This window comes from Pleurodeles waltl, chromosome 10 (assembly GCF_031143425.1).
Source record: "Pleurodeles waltl isolate 20211129_DDA chromosome 10, aPleWal1.hap1.20221129, whole genome shotgun sequence".
Taxonomy (NCBI): domain Eukaryota; kingdom Metazoa; phylum Chordata; class Amphibia; order Caudata; family Salamandridae; genus Pleurodeles; species Pleurodeles waltl.
Genome location: NC_090449.1, coordinates 1,049,019,191 through 1,049,043,469, shown reverse-complemented (window position 1 = coordinate 1,049,043,469; position 24,279 = coordinate 1,049,019,191). Strand labels below are relative to the sequence as shown.

Below are 24,279 nucleotides of genomic sequence, written 5' to 3'. Positions count from 1 at the left end.
GTCTAGCTAGTATTGCTGTCAATACTCTCTCATCCCTTGGTGACAACATAGTGACTAGAGGTTTGTGATCTGTCCTTATGACAAATATTCTATAATGTTCTGCTCCCCATACATAAGTTACACGTTCTTTCTCTATGACAGAGTAGAGTCTCTCTGAGTCAAACAGGGCTCTAGACCCATATGTCGCAATTCATTGCTGCCATCACTGTGTAAGAATACTGACCCCCAAACCACAATTGCTGCTTTCCACATCAATGATGTTTTGCTTCCCCTCAACAAAAGGCTTTAAACACAGAGAATTGATGATTTCATTTTTTTACATTTCAAAACCACCCTTTCGTTTTTTTCCCCAGACAAATTTAGTTCTTTTTTTTTAAAGACATCTCAATGACTCTACTTAGGTTGCACAAACTTTTATACTTTTGTAATAGAATTTAGTCAATTCAAGGAATGCTGCTAATTGATTTTTGGTTGTGGGCGAAGAAGCTTTCACTATGGCTTCAACATAACACATTTATATACTTAGTGTGCCCAATGTACTCTACCTCCTGTTTTCTGAATTTGCATTTTGACAATTTTAGGGTCAGGGCTTTCTCCTCTACTGCAGCCAACACCCTGTATAAGTACTGGTCATGTTCCCTTACATGTCCCCCAAAGGCTAAGACATAATTCTGGAATGGGACTGATACAAGGGTTCGCCTTTGAAAAAAGGATGCTCTACTGACAAGATCAAAATTCATTTTGCAATAAAGGAAAATACCCTGTAGGGTAACATGTCTTCAAGTAATTAGATTCATCATATAATACAATCTGATGATACACGCTCAACAAATCTATTGTGGAAAAAACTGATGCCTCGTAAAAAGTGGATACTATTTTGTACAAATAAGAAAGGAGGGAATGCATCTATCTATATTTCCTCATTTAACCTGCGGAGGTCTATGCGCAACCTTAGTTCACAAGCACTTCTGACAAAGATTACTACTCATGAAACACATAGGGATGATCGAACTGGCTGGCTCTATTATTTCTCTGCTCATGAGATCAGTCAATATGTCCCTCAGTTTACCTCTAGGTGTTATGAGAACATTTCTAACTCTATATCTGACTGCACAGCATTTTCCCTTAAAATTATTTTGTGTTTGTATGCTTTGTATTCACCCAACCTGTCAACAAAAAGAGACCTAAAATTGTCTTTTAAGCTGGTCTTAAATTCATCAGATTGCTTGATAAATGTTAATTTTTGGTTGAGTTTATCAGTCTTTACAGAACTAACTATGAATTCAGGGGGACCAGCTATGTGCTCATGCTTAATTCTCATTTATTCCTGATGAGGCAAATCTATTAATGACTGCCCTTTCTCCAAGAAGTATCCTTTCCCTCTAGTAAATCTATCTGAAACAAAATTCCATATCATACCATAGATAATCAATTATCTTAATTTTGTGACCCATTGGACCAAATCTTATTTAAAAAAGACAATTTTTAAAATGATCTAAATGTGATTGACTCCAATATCTGTAACAGGTCGATTTTTTTTTTCTTCCTACTCAAGTACTCATATACTCTGATATTTATTCGTTTTGGCATCACTGTTTTTTCTGTATGATATTGACTTGCCATTTCTAATCACTTCTAATTTCCTGAAGAAATGATTCAAAATGCTCTACCCATTTTGTAATTTCTATGGCAGTATTTAGTGTTATGTCAGCAGATGCCCATAACCTTTTGTGAACTTTTTTCTGCTGGTTTTCATCCAAATTGGATCTTCTATCCCTTGTCCATAATTTATATGTTCAAAATCACAGGGGGATGCAAGAGATCTTAATGTTGAGACATATGCTTCAATCGACTCATCATTTCCTTGCTTACCTCAATGAACTTTGTAGCCTTCCATAACCACATTTTTTTTCCCCATAATGTATGAACATTTGTTTTGATGAATATTAATATTCATCAATGTCACCTGGTCTTTCCAACGAGGCAGATTCTTATATTCTTTTAATCCAGTTCCTCCCTCAATGTAATAGAAGAGACAACTTTCCATCGGCTGAACGTGAACCATCTTCTAATACCTCTGCATAAGCCAGAAACAATGCATGCATAGTTCTCAGTTGATTGGTGGTTCACTGGGAGAGGGTAGTTGGCATTAAATTATCACAGGCTAAACAAATTACAATATGTGTATATGTAAAATAAGAATCTAACATAAGAAAAGTAGACACCATTAATTCATGGATACACTATTGTGGAGAAGAAAAAATAAAGTAGTCTATTGTCAATAAGTTGTGGTAATATCCTGAACTGTTAAACATGGATGCCTTTGGCTTGGAAAGAACAACAAAACACCAAGTTGAAATTTAATCCAATATTTTATGTACTACGCACATGTGAAATTAATGTATACTCATACCATTACTCAGTAAAATGGTACATTTTCCACACTGCGGACAACGAAGACTGTGGTATGCGTTGCAGTGCTGCTATAGTACTTTCTTTTAGCTTATCGTCCCCAAACCAAAATGGTGGCACATCTGTGATGTTTGTTTGATGGTGAAAGCATCACTCAGTGCTCTTGCGTGTGTTCAGAGCCGAGGCAGCGGGAGCGAGTTTCGGGTCAGGAATAAATACCCCAAATAGTCACAGATCAATCAGCAAACAAAACAGCGATTTAACAAGTTCAAAATGTATATGGAGTAATGAGGTTACCGCCGCCTCGGTATCCAAAACACACCGCTGTCAGAAGGAAGCTGACAGCCAGAGAAGAAGAAAACTGCAGAGTTCAGACAAGGCAGGAGACACTCGTGCAACAACAGTATGATTGCCACACTAATATTCTCAGATCTCAAACAGTGATACATTATGGCATCCTCAGTAAACACTTAACATCTACCATTCCATCTCCATTCCTCATCCACTGTTCACTCACCACGCAATCAGTGCTTAATTTGAGCCAGTGATTTCCGGTACTCGGCACCAGCACTTAATTTTGAGCACTGGCTAAGTGGCATTCCACCACATGGTGGCGCTGTCTGTCTAATTTGGAGATGAGCACACCAACAGTAAGCAAGTCATAATACATTAAAAATTAATAATACCTGCCGCTTGCACCATTAGTATAACTTTGGGGGTACTGGAATAGCCTGAATTGTCACACTGGCAGGAGTGCGATGGTTAATAGCTGTGTTGGTACTGTCACTGGCAGAACTGGCAAGGGCAATGGGTGGTGCAGGCCGCAGCGGCCTCCAGAGAAGGGCCCTGGCACTAACTTGCAATTACCACTTTACACATCCAGGTGCAGCTTTACCTATCCATCCACCAAAGCAGCTTTACTTGCTTTACTTCTCCACCATTTACTCGTGCATTTATCTGCCTCTTCCACATCCATCCACCAAACCAGCTTTCCTTGCTTTACTTCTCCACCTTCTACTCGCGAATGTATCTGCCTCTTCCACATCCATCCACCCCTTCATCCATAGATGCCCACTCACCTCCACGCACTCATTCAGCTACACGTACCACCCATGCATTCCCCACTATCTCACCCACTGACCCCCTCATAGATATGGACAGTTTGAAAGGTTGAACAACAAATCACGACACAAAAGTTGACAGTATTGCCATTGCCAATGTTTGTTTATTCGGTGGGAAGTTGCTAGAGAATGTGAACCTTGCTTTATCCTCGCCTTGAGCCAGGGAGTAAACATCCCAGGAGACATCAGTGTGTGTACTTGTACATGAAACCCCTCTTTGTTGAGCTGACCTCTGACCTCCGTTTCCCAAGTGTTTGTGCTCATTTGTGACACTAGAAACCAATAAAGGTCTGCACTGCCTGTGCTGACGTCACTGCAGACGGCGGAAGTGGTGTGATGGGCGGCAGGTGCCACTCTCTGAAGCTCTCCTACCTGAGGAGGAAGAGCTCTTTATTCTGTGATGAGGAAATGCTAAAAATAGGCTGAAGGTCAGGTGCCTGTCGCTTGCGAGCAGGAGGGCAGGAAGGCCTGCAGGGGGAGTGAGGAGACCGGGTAATTCCCAGCTCACCTTCTTTAGACTGTGTATAAAAGCTGCCCAAGATCACAGGCTGAGGAAGAGGGACTCCTGCTGTCTGCTGGTACAGACGTCAGGTAAGCTCCCGTCAGAGACAGCAGGGACAGAGCCCCGACATCCGAGCATCCACAAGAGACGTCAGAGGCACAGCAGAAAGAGAGTGCACCGTCCTCAGTCCCCAAATAAGAGTCCTTAACCCAGAAGAGACACAGCGGGGACAGAGGAGACAGAGGAGACGCGACCCGACATCCGAGCATCCACAAGAGACGACAGAGGCACAGCAGAGAGAGAGAGAGTGCACCGTCTTCAGTCTCCAAATAAGAGTCCTTAACCCAGAAGAGACACGGGGGACAGAGGAGACCCGGCCCGACATCCGAGCAGCCACTGGAGGCCTGAGAGCCGCAGGACTCGACACCCTGAGCCCGCCTTCATCAGAGACAGCACAGACAGCTGGTGCTCCAGTTTTGGGGTGCCCACCAGAGTCCCTGCTTCACCCACCCAGGAGGTATGTGCACCCCGATGCTCTCCTAGGGACGCCTCTTAGCACATTTTCCTGGTATATGTTCTCTACGGTTACAAAGTTGACCTTGGGGAAGTTGCTTTGATTTTACAATATTCATTGCGCATCGGTGATAAACCACGATTTCTGTATCTACGAATTTCTAAACTTTATCTGGGAGGGGGGAGGGGGTTATGGATCATCATGTCCACGGGGCGGCTCACCTAAGCCCGCGTCCATGTGATCTAGACTGGAGATCGACCCAAGCGGGACTGTCTCGGGGCCTTACTCCTTCCGAAGTCGGCAAACTAAGCCCCGGTAAATTGGCTGCTGTTAGCACTTTTGAATTAAATGGATAGGAAGCGGTGTGGGGTTATGTAAATTACACTCGTTAGGGTGGTATTAATTATGTCTAAACCCCAGGTGAAATGATTGGGAGGGGGCGTGAGTGAATCATACTTAATAACTTAAATAACTTGTACTTATGTAGCGCCACGCGGCACACTTCTGCCGTTTCTATGTGTTGTAAATACCAGGGCCCATATTTATACTTTTTTAGCGCGGCATTTGCGCCGCTTTTTGACGCAAAATCGGCGCAAACTTACAAAATGCCATGGTCAAAAAGCGGCGCAAATACGGCACTAAAAAAGTATAAATATGGGCCCAGGTGTCTGCACTAGCCGGTTCGATGATGCTCGATGAAGGAAGATGTCTCATGAGTAATAATGTTGTATCTCAGATGTGGGCACCAAAGCTTCGCTTCCCGCTGTGGCCGACTCAGCATTCAATCCTTTCGGGGTCAGTTAATTAGGCGCTATTAAGATGGGTGACTTTACGACCTGCTATTTAAAAGGTTCCAAGTTAAGAGTCCAAATCTAATGTGTGCACAGGGTTTTTCAGAAACAAAATATTAAGAAATCATAAACTCACGTTTAAAATCCCTCGCGAGGGGAGCTGTGGGTCTACAGTGATGTCTGATTCTCATTTGAAATGACTGCTGAAGTCTGTCTCTGCACGGAGGCGAAGGATGTCTCTTTTCTGCACACAGGACTCACATCCTTCAGCAGATGTGGCTATCGGGATATTTTACATGTCCTGCTCTGTAATGCAACATTCAGAAACTTCAGTTTGTTCACGCAGGTTTAGACAAGCATTGGCAAAGCCAACAGTTTCGCCATTGAAAGGGGCTGCTGACCATTTGGTTTTGCCAATGCTTGCTAGTGGTGCGGTACAAGATCGTCTCCTCAAAAAACAGGCAAACAAGCATTGGCAAAACTAGTAGGTCTGGTCTAATTAGATGGATTTTTCCTTGTTGTTATGGCCGAACGTTGGATGACTATATTAAGTTGGAAGCTACATGACCCTGGACCTTCCACAAGGCGCTACATACTTGTTCCTCTGCTGTGTCTCTCTGCAGGTACTGGAAGCTAAGCTTTATTTTTTCACAATATGCAGAGTTTCATGGCTGTGTAAATCACCAATAAGTGCATTAAAATTGCAAAACCAGATGTGCATAGATATAGATTACAGATTTAGCAAACCCAGGTTATACATTTAATCAAGGAGTGAGGCTGATACCGCTCACAAATGTCGTCATCTTTAGGGAGGTAATTCTCCTAAATCTGGGTCACAGCCGTTGCACTCCGTTTTGGAGCTTTGCTGCACACCACACAACGAGGCAAACTTTAAAAATCCTTCCATAATAGCGTGTTTGTTATATAGCTCTTCATGCCTTATGTCTGGCATTTCTAAGCGCTTTACATAGCTTTACATAGTGACTGTTACACAATGTGTGGTTCTCAGTTTATCAAAGGTGAACACTCATCAGTCCCTCCGTGTCTGGAAGTGCCTTGATCCCTGTGGGTACCAAATGGCAGGATCCTTTGGCCATGAGGTGCTCTGCTGTCCAGTGCCAGCCAAGCTCAGCGCCAAGACACCTCCGGGCACTCGAGCGCTTTACGAAACATAACATAACATAACCTGCTGGGTAAGAGGGCTTTCTGCCAGTTACAGTTGTGACTTCACATTGACTTCTCGTTCCTTCTCTAGACCTCATCAGTGCTTGAAATAAACAGCTCAGGAGTCCTTTTAGCTAGCTCGCACATTAAATGTGCAGAGAAATGCCAATAGACACACACATTTGACCCTGCAAAAGAGGCGGTGCAAAGGACGGTGCTAAAACTTGCTTCTTGTCATGCATGTACATTTTAGAATAACATGCTCCAATTAACTACAACTAATCAAAAGCCCTCTTTCTGTGCTCTTGTCTTTTTTATAGCACAGACCTGCTCGGGGACTTATACTTTTCTGATAATGTACAGTTGATGCCCCATTATACCCTATGGCTGTCATTTTATCCACTTCAGAAGGATGAAAGACCGAGTGGGTTTAAAAATGTGCACTATAGGTGACAAGCAGTCGATTAATCCATCGATTCCTTCCCAAACCTGCAACAGGAAAAGAACAAAAGCTATGATTACTAATTACATTGTCTATTTTACAACAGTATTGTCTTATCTCTTGGCATTTTAAGTCTGGTGTTAGCCAAGACCTATTGATTTTACAAAAATAAATATGTGCTATACTTACCTATAAGGGCTTCCAGTATGTGGGTGCTGCTCCTGTCACTTGGCTCTAAACATTGCACCAGACACAGAGCTTCAAAGTCCTCAGCATCACTGTATTCCTTCCCCACGGTGAGCATCTCGTCCTACAGCAAACACAAGGCTCAGCACAGGCCCATTGGACCCTGGTCCTCTTCCTCATCTGACATCAAGACCTTCATCCATCTCACCCTGCCTCTTCCTTCACACATCTCCTGTCTTTACCCCATCTCACCACTCAGCATTATCCAGATGTTCTCACATCCTTTTCTAATCACATCCTGCCGTCTACCCCTGCTCCCAATCTAAAGCAGGCCCCTCTACAGGTCTAACTTCTTCCCTCTCCCCATCTCAGCTCCTGACCCCCCTCCTCCAGGTCCTACCCTAACTTTCCTCCGCATCCCACATCTTGCATGGTAGTGATCTCAATCCCTGCGCATTTCTACCCTCACCTTCTTTCTGTGGCCATCCCACCTCCAGCCTCATCTTCCATCGTCTCACTTCCTGCCGCGTCTCATTCTCCACCGTCTCATCATGTCTCACCATATCTCATCGTACCTTGGCTTCTTTTTCCCTAGGTTTGCCCTCACCATGGAAGGCTTCGCCTCTGTGTACTACAGTGAACCCGCCGTCATGGGCTTCCTCGCCAACGTCATCAGCGCTTTCCTGGTTGCCCTGCAGAACTTCTCCTCGTTCCACACCAAGGTGAACGCTGAAGGGGTGGAGAACATCCTCGCAGGTGAGCACGGGATGGATGTAGTAACAGGGAGGGCTGGGTAATAACTGCAAGATCATGGAGGTCAGAGTGAGCACCTATGGGGAAGGAGCATCCAGGAAGAGGAGCGTACGGGGTGGAAAGAAGCAGCACCGGGTGAATGTCTCCAAGACCCTGGGCGCCCCCTCTGATCTTCTTACTTTGGTTCAAGTTAAGGTTGTTTCCTGGGTTTATTCTGGAAGCTCAGTCTTGGTTGTCTAAATCCACAGCTTCCTTCCACGACTCTACTTCTTGCGGCTGTCGGAGTCCGAGGAGAGTTTGAAAGACCTACATTGGCACATATTCAAGCTCCTCTAGCGGTCACGAGCATTTGTCAGGTCCCCTTAGCAGTGCATGCTGGGACTTCACCCTCTTAGGCTGCAATGATCAGGATCTCTGGTGGTAGCACAGGGCTGAGGGCCAGAGAGCAGCTTGGATTGGAGGTCCCTAGGTTTGTCATCGTTAAACCTTCAGGTGCACGTTTTTCAAGATCTGTTGTCTCAGGTGGGAGCCCTCTTCCTCCAGTCGTGAGGGCCAGCGCAGAATTCTGTCTTTCAAAGACACAACTAAAAGCCTGGATCGGATTCTCTTTCAGTGGGTTTCGCACAGGTGTGATTAATGTTGGATGCATTCTTTTAAAATCAGGACGTGATATATTGTATCCTGTCCTCTAGTGTAAGTTCTCTGTTAAATGTTTCGTGTGGGTATTTACTCTGTAAAGCCTTCTTACGCACATGTGTGATTTGTTCACTCTTAACAAAAACTGTAACTAGGTAGTCAAATAATTAAAAAAGGGAACTGTGTATCTTATTAATGGTTATGAGGTTTAAAGCATTTGTGAGCAAACAAACATCTTCACCCATGAGGACAGAAACATCCATACACACACGTGTGTGCACACTCACTTAGAAAAAATAATACAGAGACAGACAGAAATGCAAAACGTCTGGTAGAAACAAACACAGTACACACAGACAGATGAGCACATAATCAGAGAAACACACACACACACACACAGAGACACACTTTCTTTGCATGTCAGTAGGTCCCATTAGTACCGTAATTATAAACTGTGCTTATTGACTTTTGATTTCTTTTCCAGGAGTTCATCTGATCCTGATTGGAGGACTGACACAACTCGTTGCAGGCTTTCTCTGCTTCCGGAAGTATGATCACCTGGGAAGCACCGCCTTTGTGTCCTTCGCCGCCCTCTGGAGCAGCTACGGGGCCACCCGCATCGTTCTGGGAGCCTACCCTACTGTCGCCAACAGCTCAGAGAATGGAAACAGCTCCATTGACCAATCCATCATGGCCGCCTCTCCTCTCCCAGTCACCGACAGTGCAGTGGCTGGGCTGGTGGCGTATACGGTCATCGCCTTCATTCTCTCCTTCTGCTCAGCCACTGTCAACTACATCATGCCCTTCGTCTTCGGTGCCATCACCATCACGTTGGTCTTTGAGGCCGTTGGGCTCTTCGGACAGTGGGCGCTAGTCGTGTCCGGGGTCTTTGAGCTACTCATTGTGCTGCTAGGGTTCTACGGAGCAACCGCTCTGCTCCTGAAGGGACTAACACAGAGGTATGTCCTCCCTGGCTTCGGCAATTCGCTGTTCAGCGTCTTACTTCTGGGCACCGCCAACAGCAAGACTTCCAGCAGCATCGGGGACGAGAAGAAGAAGAACTCCAAGTACGCAGAACCCATGGCCCTGGGACACATCGCGGACACAGTGGCCGCTTTCATCTTTGCCTTTTACGGCTCTGGATACATGAAGACCTTCTACATTGGTGCCATATGGGTCAGCATCAATGCCATCTCCCAGCTCTGCGCGAGCTACTACAGTTATCTGCGGGATGACGTCTACAACACCACCAAGTTTGGCCTCCACAGCCTGTTCTGGCTGGTGACATCCTGGGAAGAGTTCACCCTGACCGTTTTCCTCTCGACGGACAATGTGGACGGGAGCCGAGCGGGCATGGTAGGGAGCTGGTTCTTTTTGGTCACCGCTTGCATCATCTTTGTCATGTCCTTCAACAGGGACCTTCTGGAGGTTCTTCAGAATGCCGGCTTCATCCTACTTACTGTTTCCACCATCCAGCAGATCCCTCTCCTCGGATCCCGTATCTTCTTCGCGGTGGCCTGCAGCCTCTACACCGCTATCTCCCTCTACGCCACATTCGCCAGCCTCATTAACTCCATAGCAGATAAAGCTCTGATCCCCCTTGGCAACCAAGTGATCTCATCAGCAACATTTCAAAAAGTTCTTCTGAGTCTGAAGCATGTGACCAGCAGATCTAAAGAAGATGACCAGGAGAATCGCATCACCAGCAGTCAACTCCCTGACGCTCTGTTCTTCATCTGCAACGGACTGGCCTCGTTCTCTGCCATCCAGGGGAGTCTGAGTGACCCCACCAGAGCCCACCTCTCCATCCCCTGGGTGCTGATCCCAGGTGGTCTCTTCCAGTTGTACGTCTCCAGGATTGTGGTCCAGAAAGGTCGAAGATTTGGGTCGGTCCTGCCCTTCTGTTACGCCGTAGTGTGGTCCACCTGGACGTGGCTACGGTTCGCGGGTAAATATCTCTTTGTTGTTCTAATGCACGTATGAAAATGTATTTACCAACAAACCTGCTGACCTTGCATGATTTAGGGTCCTTGAGGACACTGCTGTCATTTTATTAAACTCGGAGATGTAGGCAGGCCCCAGAGTCACAAACCTTGTGAGCAGACCAAGAGAGCCAGCAGTACCTCAGACTTCATCAAACGTATAATGCTCAATATATGTTTACTAACAGGTGGTTGGAACTAGACATATTAATGGGAGTATGTTTATTAAACCATCAAATAATTCAAGGCCCTCCAAGGTACTGAGAAGTATTACTCCAGTGCAGAGGTAAATGCATGTATGTGGCAGAAAGTACTCAACTGTAAGAAGAGAAATAGCTATAAGTTCTAAAACCGTGATATGAAATATAAGAAGCTAAAATGCATAAGTCCCATGAATTTCCTCATGTTGGTCGAAGTGATAGATACGTTTCAGAACTGTCAAAGGGGGGATTTAAATAGGAAATGTAAATTAGAATGGTAAATATTTCTTGGCGCTGTGGTTGGAAAACTGGTGCATTTGGGTAAAAGGAAACACATTATTACAAACCTTAGTTGAGCGACCATTAGACACCAATAGGCTGCATTTTACGAGGACATCACATTGTAGTATCCTTGACCAATTTTTTTTGGTTCTGATGGGCAGACGAAGCATGCATTTTTTATGGAAAAAATGTCATTTATATACATGGTTGCTGTTTCTTGGGTGTATTTTGGGTGAACCCTGAGCCAGATCGGCCCACGAGCCACATGACATACAGATCTGAAATATGGGTGACACCAGGACACTCCATAGGAAACTGAAACCTTGGTGACTTGAGAAACCCCTGGAACCAAAGGTCTGCCAGGGAGACTGGTGAGGCTTACCTCTTCCTAACCGCGTGAAGCTGTGAATATTGTGAACTTTGCAGAAGCTCACCAACGTCTTCCGCACAATTTTATTGCTGCTTATTCTTATTTTACGATAATTCTCCTGCAAAAGTAAGAATTTGCAGTTTTTTGTCATTCAAAACATACTTTTTCATGGATTTTTCACCTACTTAATTTTTAAACTTTGCCAAGTTTCTGAAATTTCCAAAGGAGACCTAGGGCTTGATTTAGATCTCAGCAGTTGAATACCCCGTCACAATAGTAACGGATATCCCGTCCTCCGTACTATGATCCTCACATGATATCATAATACGGCAGACAAAATATCGGTCACGCCAAGTTGTAAATCAGGCCCATAGTTATTACATAGCTTCTAACACCCCTACTGCAAACATATTCTAATCTCCACTCACTTCAGTCCTACCTCCAATAGTAATTTTGGACGAGAGAACGGCTGGGCTAGGTCTAAGCATCAGGTCCTAGCGTTAGGATCGGTGTTAGGAGTAGTGAGCTGTGAGATACTTATCGTTGCCTTCTGAACTTGCTTGTCTGGTTTTGCATGAAGAAGATGACATGCTCCAATTCATGTCCTGTTGACTGTGAGATAACACCCTCTTCTCGGTCTGTTTCCCCCTCCCAGGTCCCTTGTTGGAAATCGACATTGCCAGCCATGGTGAATTTGCCCTTGGTGCTGTCACCTTCCTCATCGTCAACGCCTTCCTCATGGTTTTGGGTAAGTCTGTTCAGACGGTTGTTGATCGGCCATCTCCTCGGTGCATGCTGAAGGACCAGCGGCCCTTGGAGATGGATGGTCCCCAACCTTAGTGAGTTTGAACTGATCTGTACGCAGGCCACCTATAACACTCTGCGGTCCATGCACACCACTTGTGGTGCACTCCCCCTTTAATGACTGGGGGAAGTCACTGCAGTACCAGCCAGCCACTGATGCCTGTTGCATCTGGTCCCTAAAGCCCTCTATTTCTTCTCATTCCTCAGTCGCCTACGCCAACGTGGTCTTCTTCCTGATGGCCCTGCTGATGGAAGCCGTCGTTATCTGCTTCCTGCTCTTCACTTTGGAACGACTGCCCCTCCCGCTTGAGAGTAAGTGGTCAATAAAGGAATGCGCATGCCCTGGGCTTTGGGTGGCTCTTTTAGGCCTTCGTTAGAGGCAGCTCTAGGGTTGGTGTATGTGCTCATGGTACATGTGTTTGAGTTTTGGAGTTTGCTTTGAAGCGAGTCTCGGTTGAGTTTGCCTGACTTTGGCTCTCTTTGTTCTTCCAGTTACAGTGTTGGCCATCTTCAGCTCCATCTGCGTCTACGGGGCAGCGGCATCTCTCGGAAACTGCCTCTTTAACAAGGAACTTATTCCCATGGGACCCCCTCTAATCAAGGTAAAGTGAGAAAGAATATAATAGCTGCCACGGTAGAGTCCCTCTCTGCCCAAGGATGCACCACACCTCCTCTGTATTCCTGAGAACACCCACCCGAAGGGCAGTGCCCCACTCTACTCTCCGTACCTAACGGAGCCCACCTGAGAGGCACTGCGTGACCCCGCATTCTACCTGACATAGCCCATCAGAGGCATGCGGCCTTACCCCAATATCTATACCTGACAAACGTACCCAGGGATGGTGACATACTCCACTGTCTATACCTGACAGAGTCCACCCAGGGACAGTGCCATACTCCAGTGTCTATACCTGACAGAGCCCACCCAGGGACAGTGCCATCCTCCAGTGTCTATACCTGACAGAGCCCACCCAGGGACAGTGCCATACTCCACTGTCTATACCTGACAGAGCCCACCCAGGGACAGTGCCCTCCCCCACAGTCTATACCTGACAGAGCCCACCAGGGGATGCTGCCCTCCCCCACAGTCTATACCTGACAGAGCCCACCCAGGGACAGTGCCATACTCCAGTCTCTATACCTGACAGAGCCCACCCAGAAACAGTGCCATACTCCACTGTCTATACCTGACAGAGCCCACCCAGGGAAAGTGCCCTCCCCACAGTCTATACCTGACAGAGCCCACCCAGGGACAGTGCCCTATCCTACTGCCTATACCTGACAGAGCCCACCCAGGGACAGTGTCCTACCCTACTGTCTATACCTGACAGAGCCCACCCAGGGACAGTGCCCTCCCCCACAGTCTATACCTGACAGAGCCCACCCAGGGACAGTGCCATACTCCACTGTCTGTACCTGAGAGAGCCCACCCACGGACAGTGCCCTACCCTACTGTCTATACCTGACAGAGCCCACCCAGGGACAGTGCCCTACCCTACTGTCTATACCTGAGAGAGCATCCCAGGAATGGTGCAAACTCGAATCTCTATACCTGAGAGAACCCACCCAGGGATGCTGCTCCACCCCACTGTCTATACTTGACAGAACCCACCCAGGGACAGTGCCATACTCCACTGTCTATACCTGACAGAGGTCACCCAGGGGCAGTGCCCTACCCCACTGTCTATACCTGAGAGAGCCTACCCTGGGATGATGCCCTACTCCACTGTGTATATGTGACGGAGCCCACCCAGAGACAATGCCCTACCTTACTGTGTATACCTGACAGGGCCCACCCAAGGATGCTGCCAGACCCCACTGTGTATACTTGAGAGATCCTACCCAGGAATGGTGCCAAACTCTAATCTCTACGCCTGACAGAGACCACTCATTGTGCTGCATCTACTCAGATAGCACAAGAACCCTTCAAAGGAATCTACACAGGTCCAAATGGGAGGTGCCAGGAGTGCCTTTGGAAATCACAATCATTCAAGAACAAATCGGACATTTAGCTTTATTAGAAGGAACACAATCTGGGTTGTGTAGGTGTGCCACTGAGTAAGACGTGCAAGGGGCGCTGTATCTGTGCGTCTCTGCCACATATGAGGAGTGGAGCTCCAGGGGATGTGTGGGTATCTTGCATTGGGAGCTGTGTAAGATGCTGCTTCAGTCTGTCTCTGCTCTGCATCCTTTTAGAAAATGAAGCCCAAGGAGAGAGTTGACGTGTCCAGCACCTGCGTATGTCCTGATTCCCGCCGCACTAGCAGCCTCAGGACCATTGCTGCCCTGCTGGATGATGGTGGTGTGTGTGGGGTCCCCACTGACACAGTGTATGCCCTGGCAGCCTCCTGCAAGCACCCGGAAGCCATCCAGAAGATTTACACCATCAAGGTAGGCACGTGCTACAGCACACAGTGTAAAGTTCCCATACACTATGCAAACCCAAAGCCTATTGACTTTGTCAGTGATAGGTTCATGAACGCGCTTTGTTAGACCAAGTGATTTGCTTGTGATCTCTTTGTTCTCCTTGTTTTTTTCTCCCTTTGAGACATCTGGCAGTATGCATTGTCAGGATAGTATCAAGCCCCAATCTTTCCAGTGGAACTTCTCATGAAATCATGAGTTTGGGGGGTGTGGGGCATGTTCTCTGTCCGGCTTCCTCCTTTTTTTCTTTGAATGATGTTTCCAAAGAGTTTCCAGATATTACAGCTGAGCTTCCTTTTTGCATTGATTGATTCCTTCCCATAGAATCCTAGTTCTGGTACATATTTTGATGAGAGGTTCAGAGTTCACCATGACCAATATTGATTTGTGGATGTCCTCCATGTGATTGAGACCTCCTTCAATAGTTTTCAATCTCTGATTAGTATCAGGACATTATCAATTGGTGATGAATTTCAATCAATCAATCAATTCAGGATTTATAAAGAGAAGCAAATCACCCGTTAGGGTCTCAAGCTGCTTGGGTTGCTAGCTGCTTCGCAGTGCTCTGTTCATTCGAACAGCCATGTCTTGAGTCCTTTCCTGAATTCCAGAATTTGAGCCTTTCCAGACTGAGGGCATTGATAAAGGTGTCTTAGAGTACTTCATGGGTCACCAAGGTCATAAGTGCAGAAATCCTTGAAACCATGACTTCTTAGTCCTTTCTCATTGTTTCATCAGGTAATTTTTGGGACTTTGGCTGATCTTCTAATACAAGGCAGCTATGGGGTTCTCTGCATTCAGCTTGCTTGCTATATTATATGATGAATGTCTCTTCCCCATCTCTCCTTTCTATATCAGAACCACCTCCTCAATGTTCTTCCATACCTGAACCTCTTGCACAGATCATCAGTATCAGCCAGATCTTGTTTGACGAGCTTGTGCTCACTGCCAGGGAGCTGTGCTCAATATGTCAACCTTCTCCATTACTCCATTACTCCATCACCATCACTTCCAAGTGCCTTTACTTTGATTCACTCTCCCTAATACTGCAATGGCCTTTACTTCAACCAGACCAACAATCACTTTACCCCTCATCCATAACCCAACCCAGCCCTACCGCCAACCCTATCCTTAAATGGAAACACGTTGTACAAAATGTAATGAATATTGTCCTTAATTCTGATTCAAAAGTATTCTACATTACAACAAACTAAATAGATAAAAATAACTAATCTTATTCGAACTATAATTCTAACTGTTATCTTTAATTCAATTAAATAAACAGAAATTTTATTCAATGTTATCATTTTAAAGTACATTCACACTACCTCTATCTTAAATTCATTTACTACTAATCCTAATTCATCTTAATGAACTGTAATTTAATTAGTCTGTATTGCAATAATAATGTTAATATTACTGTTGAATTTAATTAAATAAATTGTTATCAAATTAAATTGCATGCAATGAAATGATTACTAAATCAAAATAAATTACACGAAACAAACTATATACTAACTGTATCCCCGGATTAAAATAAATTAATTTAAATACATTTAGATTGCCTTATAGTAAATTAAAATAGTCCTAAACGTAGTCAGAATGTTTGTATCCCCTGTTAATATAGTCTTTGTCAATGTTCTTTTCCCATGGGTGGGTTACAAGTCTCCTGGGTCAGCTGGTTATCTAGTCATTCTCATAGCCTCAATCAGTGCCCTCAAAATCTATTCAGTGTTACTCGTTTTTTCAAACCTAAAATGGGCAGAAGAGCACTGCTGAGGGGCGTAACATAAGCCCCCGCAGCCGCCGCGGGGTCGGTGGGGGGGGGAGCTCCAGCGGAGGCCCCTCAGCAAACGTGGTAGGTTGTGGGCTGTGGAGGGAGGGGCCCTCAAGTTTTGTTACACCACTGCACTGATGCCATTGCCAGCTTTAATCTAGAACTCACTGCCTTCAGCCCTTTTGACACTTAGAACCACAGGCCAGATTTATGCACATTTTGTGTCATTGTTGTGTAACCAAAGGTGATGCAAAGTGTTGACTCGGTCTTTAATTTCCAGCACAAAACAAGATTTACACTGACAAGTTGGCATAAGTAAAACAAAGTAGAATGATGCGCAGATTTGCACTACTTTGCGTCAAGGTAGCGTCCTATTGGTGGTACACGGGTGGTACATGGGTGGTACACGGGTGCTTCTATGCAATCACCCACGGATTTTGACACACGCCATCTACTACCATTTGTAGGCAGGACTTTGCACCTAACATTTATGCCTCCTGAGGCAAGAGTAAAGCTGGAGAAAAGTTTTTTTCTTCAAACTTTTCACACTTAGCAAGTGTGGTGTATTGTACACCACAAATACAAAGTTGAAAACGTTTTTGACTACGTCGAAGCAATATGTTTGTAATGAAAGGGTACCTACAATGTACAAAACCAAAGCTAGGCGTCACACAGACACTCATGCACTATGATGGAAGGGTGTTTACGGGGACCCAAAGTGCGCCATCACTGGGGCGAGAGCAACAGCACCATATCTCAATAGCTACAACACTGCCCTGCTCCCTCCCTTTCATGCAGAGCAGCACAACAATTTTGGTTGCTATGCTGTGTTGCATGACTACTGAGTACATTTTCTCCCAGGTGTCTATGAGGATGCAATTAAAAATAAGGCTGCCATCCCTAGCCATGGGGGGAGCAGCAGCGAGGTTTCTGCTGAATTACAGATGGATAGGTCTAGTAGTTACATGCTCTACAGGTAAGTTGAGAACAGCAAAAGAGGATCTAAAAACTTTTAAAAAAATCAGATTGCAAATAACCTGTTCATTTCGGGTCCCAAAACAGCCTATGCTGTCGATTTAAAAATCACTCTTGTGGTTGCCTGTGGAAAAGTGGGCAAAGTATTTCTTGATGTGTCCCAATTATGATGTTAGAAACATGTAAACAAGTGTCTACTCAAAGATCAGGAAAGAACAACCCTCATCAATGTTTGTGAAAACCAGGATTCAAACTGAAGAACAAAGAGGCCCTTTAACTTTCCATACGAGGTCCGAAACTTTACTGGTCCTTGTCATGTTCTAGATGATGTTCCCTCCAGTGATCTCCTAAAGTATTATGGTCATTAGCATGTAGAGACACTTACATCAATGTAAAGCACACACCAATTCTCAGTGGATCAGCTAAGGGTACCGTGAACACACTTTAACACTAATGTTTGACTTTTATAGGGTTTAGTATATATGAACGAGCTATTTCTTGGTTAGACAATATCCTGTGCCCTATTTACAGACCAGGAACTGTAGCAGTCCAGAAAAAGTTTTCACTATTGATGATGTGTCACAGTTACCTCATGATCCCTTTCTAGGTCATGCGCTAACCATGATTCTTCAGCAGCAAAGCGATCCTTCTCCCCATTCTGATCTGACTGAACACCCCCTCTGCTTCCCTCCTGTCTGCTTAGGACCGACCCTCGGAGAAGCCCATCTGTATCTGCATCTCCCACCTCAGCCAGCTGTGGAGCGTGAAGCCCCCCTTTAGCCCTCTTCTGTGGGAATTCATGGAGAATGTCTACCCCGGGGGGATCAGCTGCATCGTTCAGAAAGGAGAGTGGCTCAAGAAGTTGGGTGAGTATCATCTCTGCCATCTTCTTAGAGGAAGCTCTGCATCAGTTTCCTTCTCCAGCTTAGGGGTGGAGTGGTGGAATAGAATGAGGTGGTGCATATTTCAGTGCCGGTTACTGCTTGACTTCCATACACAGCATCCTGTACTATCCCAGCTATTGATAGCATGTATTTATGTCATGTGCTCACCAGTGTCATACACCGTCATGGTGTCTACAGACCCTCATATCACCTAACGCCATTTGTGAACCATGGTTCAAGCTCCCACATAAACCCTCATCTCATGACTGCAGCATACCTAGCGCATGCTTCCTGGAGCACAGTGCTCTTGGGAACTCCTTACCTAATAGGCATTCCATCAATCACTGGAGGTGCTCCTCACCCATTGCCTGATTCACTACACCATAGTTCAATGAACCCGTTCTTGTGCACAGACCCTCATGTCAACTGGCTCCTGAATCCAAAAAACATGGTGCCTACAAACACATGAATTCTCCAGACCCTCATCTCACATAGCACATCAATAACTAGTCCATATTCTGTAAATCCTCATATTGCCCACAGAAGTTCTTCTCTCTTAGCTCCTGCCTCCCTATGTCATTGTTGATGCACGGTAATATACTGCGGGAACTTCTTATCATCTACCTTCAAAAATCTTAGTCCCGCTTCCATCCACGGTCTCCATGGTGCTTAAGGGTCCTCATTTCAACCTAGCCCATGCATCGCAGGTTCATAGTCTAGTGCACCCCTAAGTTTTCTACAGCACTTCTGTTCACCGAGCACTTGCATTTCTATGCCACGGTCCATAAACGCTCAGGTTATTGATAAGCTCTTGCCTCGCTTAATTCCTGCATCCTTAAACCACGGCCCATACACCCTCTGCTGTTTGGCAGGAGACCCTCATTTCACCTGGGTCCTGCTTCCATGTACCATGACCAATGTATCCATGAAGAATATTGGACAGCCCCTCGTCTCATCCCGCTCTTGTGTCCCTAGATATGTGTTCCATGGTTCCCCAGGCACTTGTGTAGCTTGTATACATACACCAAGTCTCATACACCCACATGGCTCAGGCCCACACCTCAGCTAGCTGCTGAAAGTCTTGATCGTAACCAATACAGCGCTACCATCCACTCTCAGAGCCTAGAGGCAAGCTGACTCACGCAGTGCTGTGTCTGAGTACTGTAAATCAACCAATCACCACTCATTCACTTGAGTCTGAAGTGCTGCTGAAAGATGCCTGTGTTTCCCTTCTTTCAGGGGTTGGACTGGCGTATGACATTGTGGGCACCAAGGACTCCATCATGATCAGAGTGCCTGACCACACCATCTGTGCACACCTCACGGACATGACTGGCCCACTGGCTATCACCTCAGCCAACCCGAGCGGGGAAAGCGACAGCACCCACCATGATATGGTTATCTCGTAAGTACCAGTTCAAGACAGAGGTGCTGGAGGCGGAGAGTAGGCTGGGCAGTGGGTTTGGTTGCTAGCTGAGAGATGAGGTTAGAGCCGTGGAGGAGTTGGGTAGGGAATGGATCTGATGATAAGTGATTAGTCTACTGACCGACATGTGAATATCAGAGTGTAAGCTTTATCTGATGTAAACCGGTTTGTGATCTATTTTGTAATACACTGCAGTGTTGGACCACATCAGCATTCTAGAATGCATGCATTCCTAGGTAACTGGGTAATTAAATTGTAAAAAGTTCTTCAATACTCATCACCTAATGATCCTCTGGACATTTATTATACTTCTCTATTTCACAAACAGGCCAGTGGGTTGGTGTCTACCCAGGACCACTAAATAATATTTATTCACATATGGTTTTCATTCTCGAAATGACCCTAATTGTGATCCACTTTTAATGTATTTGGGTGCGGTTACATTTGTTGAGCTCATTGTAGTCCGTCCGAACCATGTTGATGATCAGAACAGGTAGATGTTCTTCTTTGGCCCTGTGTCAGTTCCTACTACGAGAGCTCATACAGAGGTCTGTGTTTCTCTCCATCTTTGCGACAGGCGTTTGAGTCACAAGTTGGAGGGAGTGCTGTGCGATGGGGACTCCAACGAGCTGGTGGGCTCCACCGTGGTGAACTGCCTGAAGATAGACGAAGGTGAGTCCTAGTGCTGGTGCTTAATTCTAATCCATTTGTTTTCTCCTGGACTCTACTTTGGCTCAGGATACCCAGACACCAGACTGGGGAGTTCTAAGGTGATGACATGCCTCTGTTCCTCTGCTGTGACAACTCTGCAAAGAGAGTTCTAATGAAATTACTTTTTGGGCGTGTGAGAGATATAGGACATCAAACACAAGAATGACAGAATGAGGGACTCAAGTGAGATATGTTCTCTTCGGCTATAAGATTCAAGGTTTTAGGACGAATGGGTTATTAAAATGTGTGGTTTTTAGCTCCATATGGAGCTTCTCAGCATTCTTGGAGCGTGCGTGCAGCATGAGAATTTACCACACCCTTCTTATGAAGAGGTGTGTGCAAAATCATGGCATTTGTTTTGCAAAATGTGATGGAAAATATGCGAAATTATGTGACTTGTGTGAAATGGGAGTTACCAGTATTTCCTAAAATGTTCATGTGAGGGTTTACCTCATATAAAAAATGAATTTGAGATATTGGCAGGAGCTTGGTTGTAGCAGAAACTGTCTCTTGACAAGATATTTTGTGTGTGAACCAGTCTCTCTCTAGGAATGCAAAATTTCACACATTTTGCAAGTGTAATTTCAAATTTACACAGATCCAGTCATGACCCCACCTCACACCATAAAAAGTATCTTCACAGGAAGGAATAGGACAGGGCTGTGGACTGAGTGACGTTTCACATCCTGAGAGAGTGATTCTTAACCCTTTCTGAACCAGCTCACTTGTCTCCCTTGCTTGATGCTCAGTGGCCTTTATCTGCTGACATTGTGCTTCTTTCTTCACAGGCATCCTGGGCATCATTCGGGAGGGCTGTGTGCCCACTGCCCGCATCATGCAGATATTTGAGCGGGTGAAGAACACGCTTGCATGAGGATGAGTGGACACGCACTGAAACTCGATAAGCCAGTGGTTTCCATATAGCCACCACCAGCAATATCAATTTGCAACCTGAGTCAATTTCCATTTGCAGTTTCCAGTTTTAAAATACCCATATTAGAACCATGTTGACCAGCTGTCTTTTAAAGGGATGTATGACTCCATATAATATGGCCTCATGGAAAAGGATTTCCAGTATCAATGTTACCAAAGGCAACAGCTTTTGAAATTTCTGAAGACATTTGGAAAAAAGTCTATTTTTGGTAAATACATTTACTTGTACTTAGCTTTCACCAGGACAATAATGCAGAACTAGTTAATAACAGTAGTTATTATAACTCATCAGATTTATTACCCTGAATCTCAGTCCTCAGGGTCTGCAAAGCTATTTGCACATCAGTGTGCTCAGTCCAGACACCACCCACCTCTCCTGTCTCACTTAAATGTCATTCGGCTGTTGTGGGAGCGGCACCTGAGAGCCTGGACCAGTAGTTACAGAGTGTTCAGAGTAATTTGATTGGCTGTCCAACTCTCAGTTTCCCATTCAATATTGTAATTTCAGGATATGCCTCCATGCGAGTCATCGCTGAGGACGTATAAAGTGACAAACCCCACAACACAGACCCTTCTTACAATTTTGATTCAGCAGGTACAACACATTTCTTTGCATGGATCAATGCGCTGTACGTCCACTAGTGCAATCACTTGGCAGCGGCATATCTAGAGATGCAAATTTCATAATGCTCATTTCTGCCTGGTGCCCTTACACCAGGAGCCTCCTTATCTTTCGGGTTCAGATTACAGGCAGTTGACTCTTTTCCTCCAAGAGGCTAAGAGTGATCCAACAGTACAACATCTGTTGGCCTTGTTGGAGTTACATATTTCCCAACCCACACACTGGTTCAACCTTGGGTTTAACTCACACTGATCAATCATTCTTGCGCCAGAGGTGGCGATTGGTGGTAAACACTTCCTACAACTTTCAAACCCTGCTGGAGCCTGGTGCACGCACACGCCTCCTCGCATGCTGGCATGAGATATCCGTTCCTATGTCCATTTGTTACATGTCAACAAAGGGGATATCTCACATCCATAGAGATGGATCATGTCTTCCAACCTTCCTGGTTCTCCGAGTGATCACAGTAAGCGTGGTTGAACATGAGATCTGGAGAAGGCTTCCCCAGGCCACGCGATGTGCCAGATTCCGACATTTTGTATAGAATGTGAAATATTTCATAGAGTCTTATCCTATAATGTGTTTTTTTCCAATAATGTTATTTATAATCATGTATTGTAGTTCAAATTTGATGCAGGCATCGATAATGAATTTTATTTATTTTTGATATATGAAGGACTGTGATTCTATCACACTTTTAATGGACTCACAGGATGCAATATTTGTAGAGTCAGCTACACAGAATGTGTTGCTTCTCTTATGCATTTACACCACTGATTGGAGTGGTTACCAAGGAGATCCATTTGGGAGCGTGACCTTAATTTATATATATATATATGTTATCTTAAAGTTCATGAATATTTATTAAAATGTTTGCCTCTTGAAGTAAATTTTGCTAATGGAAAGGAATATAAGAAATGTATTTGAGTGTGCAATCACATATATAGTGCAAACAAAGCCCCCCGCATCCCTGGGGGTGGGGGGGTTGAGCTTCAGGGGCCTCCTCAGCACAGCATCTGGCCTGAGTGAGTCCGGAGGGGGCCCCTCCATGTTCTTTCCAGGGGGGACCTCTCCAGTTGTGTTAGGCCACTGCTGCTGTGATGTTTCTGTGGGTCACAGTCTTAAGACATACATTTCACTCACATAGGGACACTTCACATAAGGGGATCGGACTTTTTTAATCAGAAAAGGCTGCGGTTTGTACCCCATCTCTCAACACGATTGGTTGGGGAGAGCAGAGGGCATCTGTTGGGTATGGGTGCATAGAGTCCCTGCCCCTCCATTAGTGGAGGGCCCCCCCTTAAGGAGCACCGAACAAAGCACTGTGAATTATAAATGTGAAGAGCACACAGAGATGATAAAAGAAACTCGAAGATGTAATGTGTGCCTGCCAACGGGACAATGGCACTGTAATGGGACAAATAATTTATTGTCTAACAATTTACACTATTTATTGTTTTCATGGAAATGTTTTTCTAGTAAATCACTTTCAAGGATACTGTTCTGAAATATTTAATTTATGTGCACATGCTGTTTTATGCAGGGTAGTACCATGTTGATCGTGTGTGTTTGTTTATATATTTTTTTATTGTCCGGATCTGTTGCAATCACTGTTCATCCATATCTTGTATACCTTGTTTTGTCAATAAAGCTGTAAAAACTGAAATATCTGAGTTTCTGTGTGTGGTACATCAATGCTGTGCTGCATCCACTTTTAAGTAGAAAACATGCTTTTCAGGACCGAAGGCGGTATTGGAGTCCAAGCTGATAGACCCAACTCTACCTAAAGGCTAGGGGGCATCTTTATGAGGGGTTTGCGCATGTTCGCACCGCGCAATGTGGTTCGTGCGTGGCACAAATCTCTAAGTCATATTTTTGAAGCATGCAGAGCCACTTTGCGTGGCTTTAAATGGTTTCAAAAATATGGAATTAAGCAATGCAGCGCAAACTGCTATGTTGCCTTACTCTGCGCTAGGAGGCGTTCCATGAGCGTCACGTAGGTGTTTCTATGTAACTCCCAGGGTTTTTGACACGTTCCCAGATTTACCAACCCAGGTGGACCTGGGAACGCGTCAAAATTCTTCCCCTCCCCAGGTGAGGTATAACGAGGAGAAATACCTTTATTTCGTCTCTTTTTTTCCTCTTTCTTTGTGTGCTGCATTCTGCAGATAGAGGAAAAGCCTCAGGGGATTGTTTTTGTGCAGGAAGGTGTCCCTTTCTCCACAGAAGCAATCCTGCATCAGCTCGGGCACCCTTGCAACATGGTGAGACGGTGCCTGCGTTGGCAGTAGGCTGTCGAAAGGGTGCCAGTGCAGGGGAAAGGACAGGAATGCGCCAAATTGGATAAACACCGCGCAGTCCTGCCCTT

At 45.3% G+C, this 24,279-nt stretch overlaps 1 protein-coding gene across 1 annotated transcript; it reads left to right on the top strand.

Moving 5' to 3' along the window:
- The first annotated feature begins 4,096 nt into the window (after positions 1–4,096).
- LOC138262209 (uncharacterized) lies at positions 4,097–23,577 on the top strand. The gene is made up of 11 exons (XM_069212053.1): positions 4,097–4,552; positions 7,728–7,888; positions 9,006–10,469; positions 12,011–12,103; positions 12,367–12,471; positions 12,652–12,761; positions 14,356–14,550; positions 18,039–18,201; positions 19,459–19,624; positions 20,223–20,317; positions 21,145–23,577. The coding sequence occupies exons 2-11, from the start codon at positions 7,741–7,743 to the stop codon at positions 21,228–21,230; spliced, it is 2,625 nt and encodes an 874-aa protein (XP_069068154.1). The 5' UTR covers positions 4,097–4,552; positions 7,728–7,740; the 3' UTR covers positions 21,231–23,577.
- The last annotated feature ends 702 nt before the right edge of the window (positions 23,578–24,279 follow it).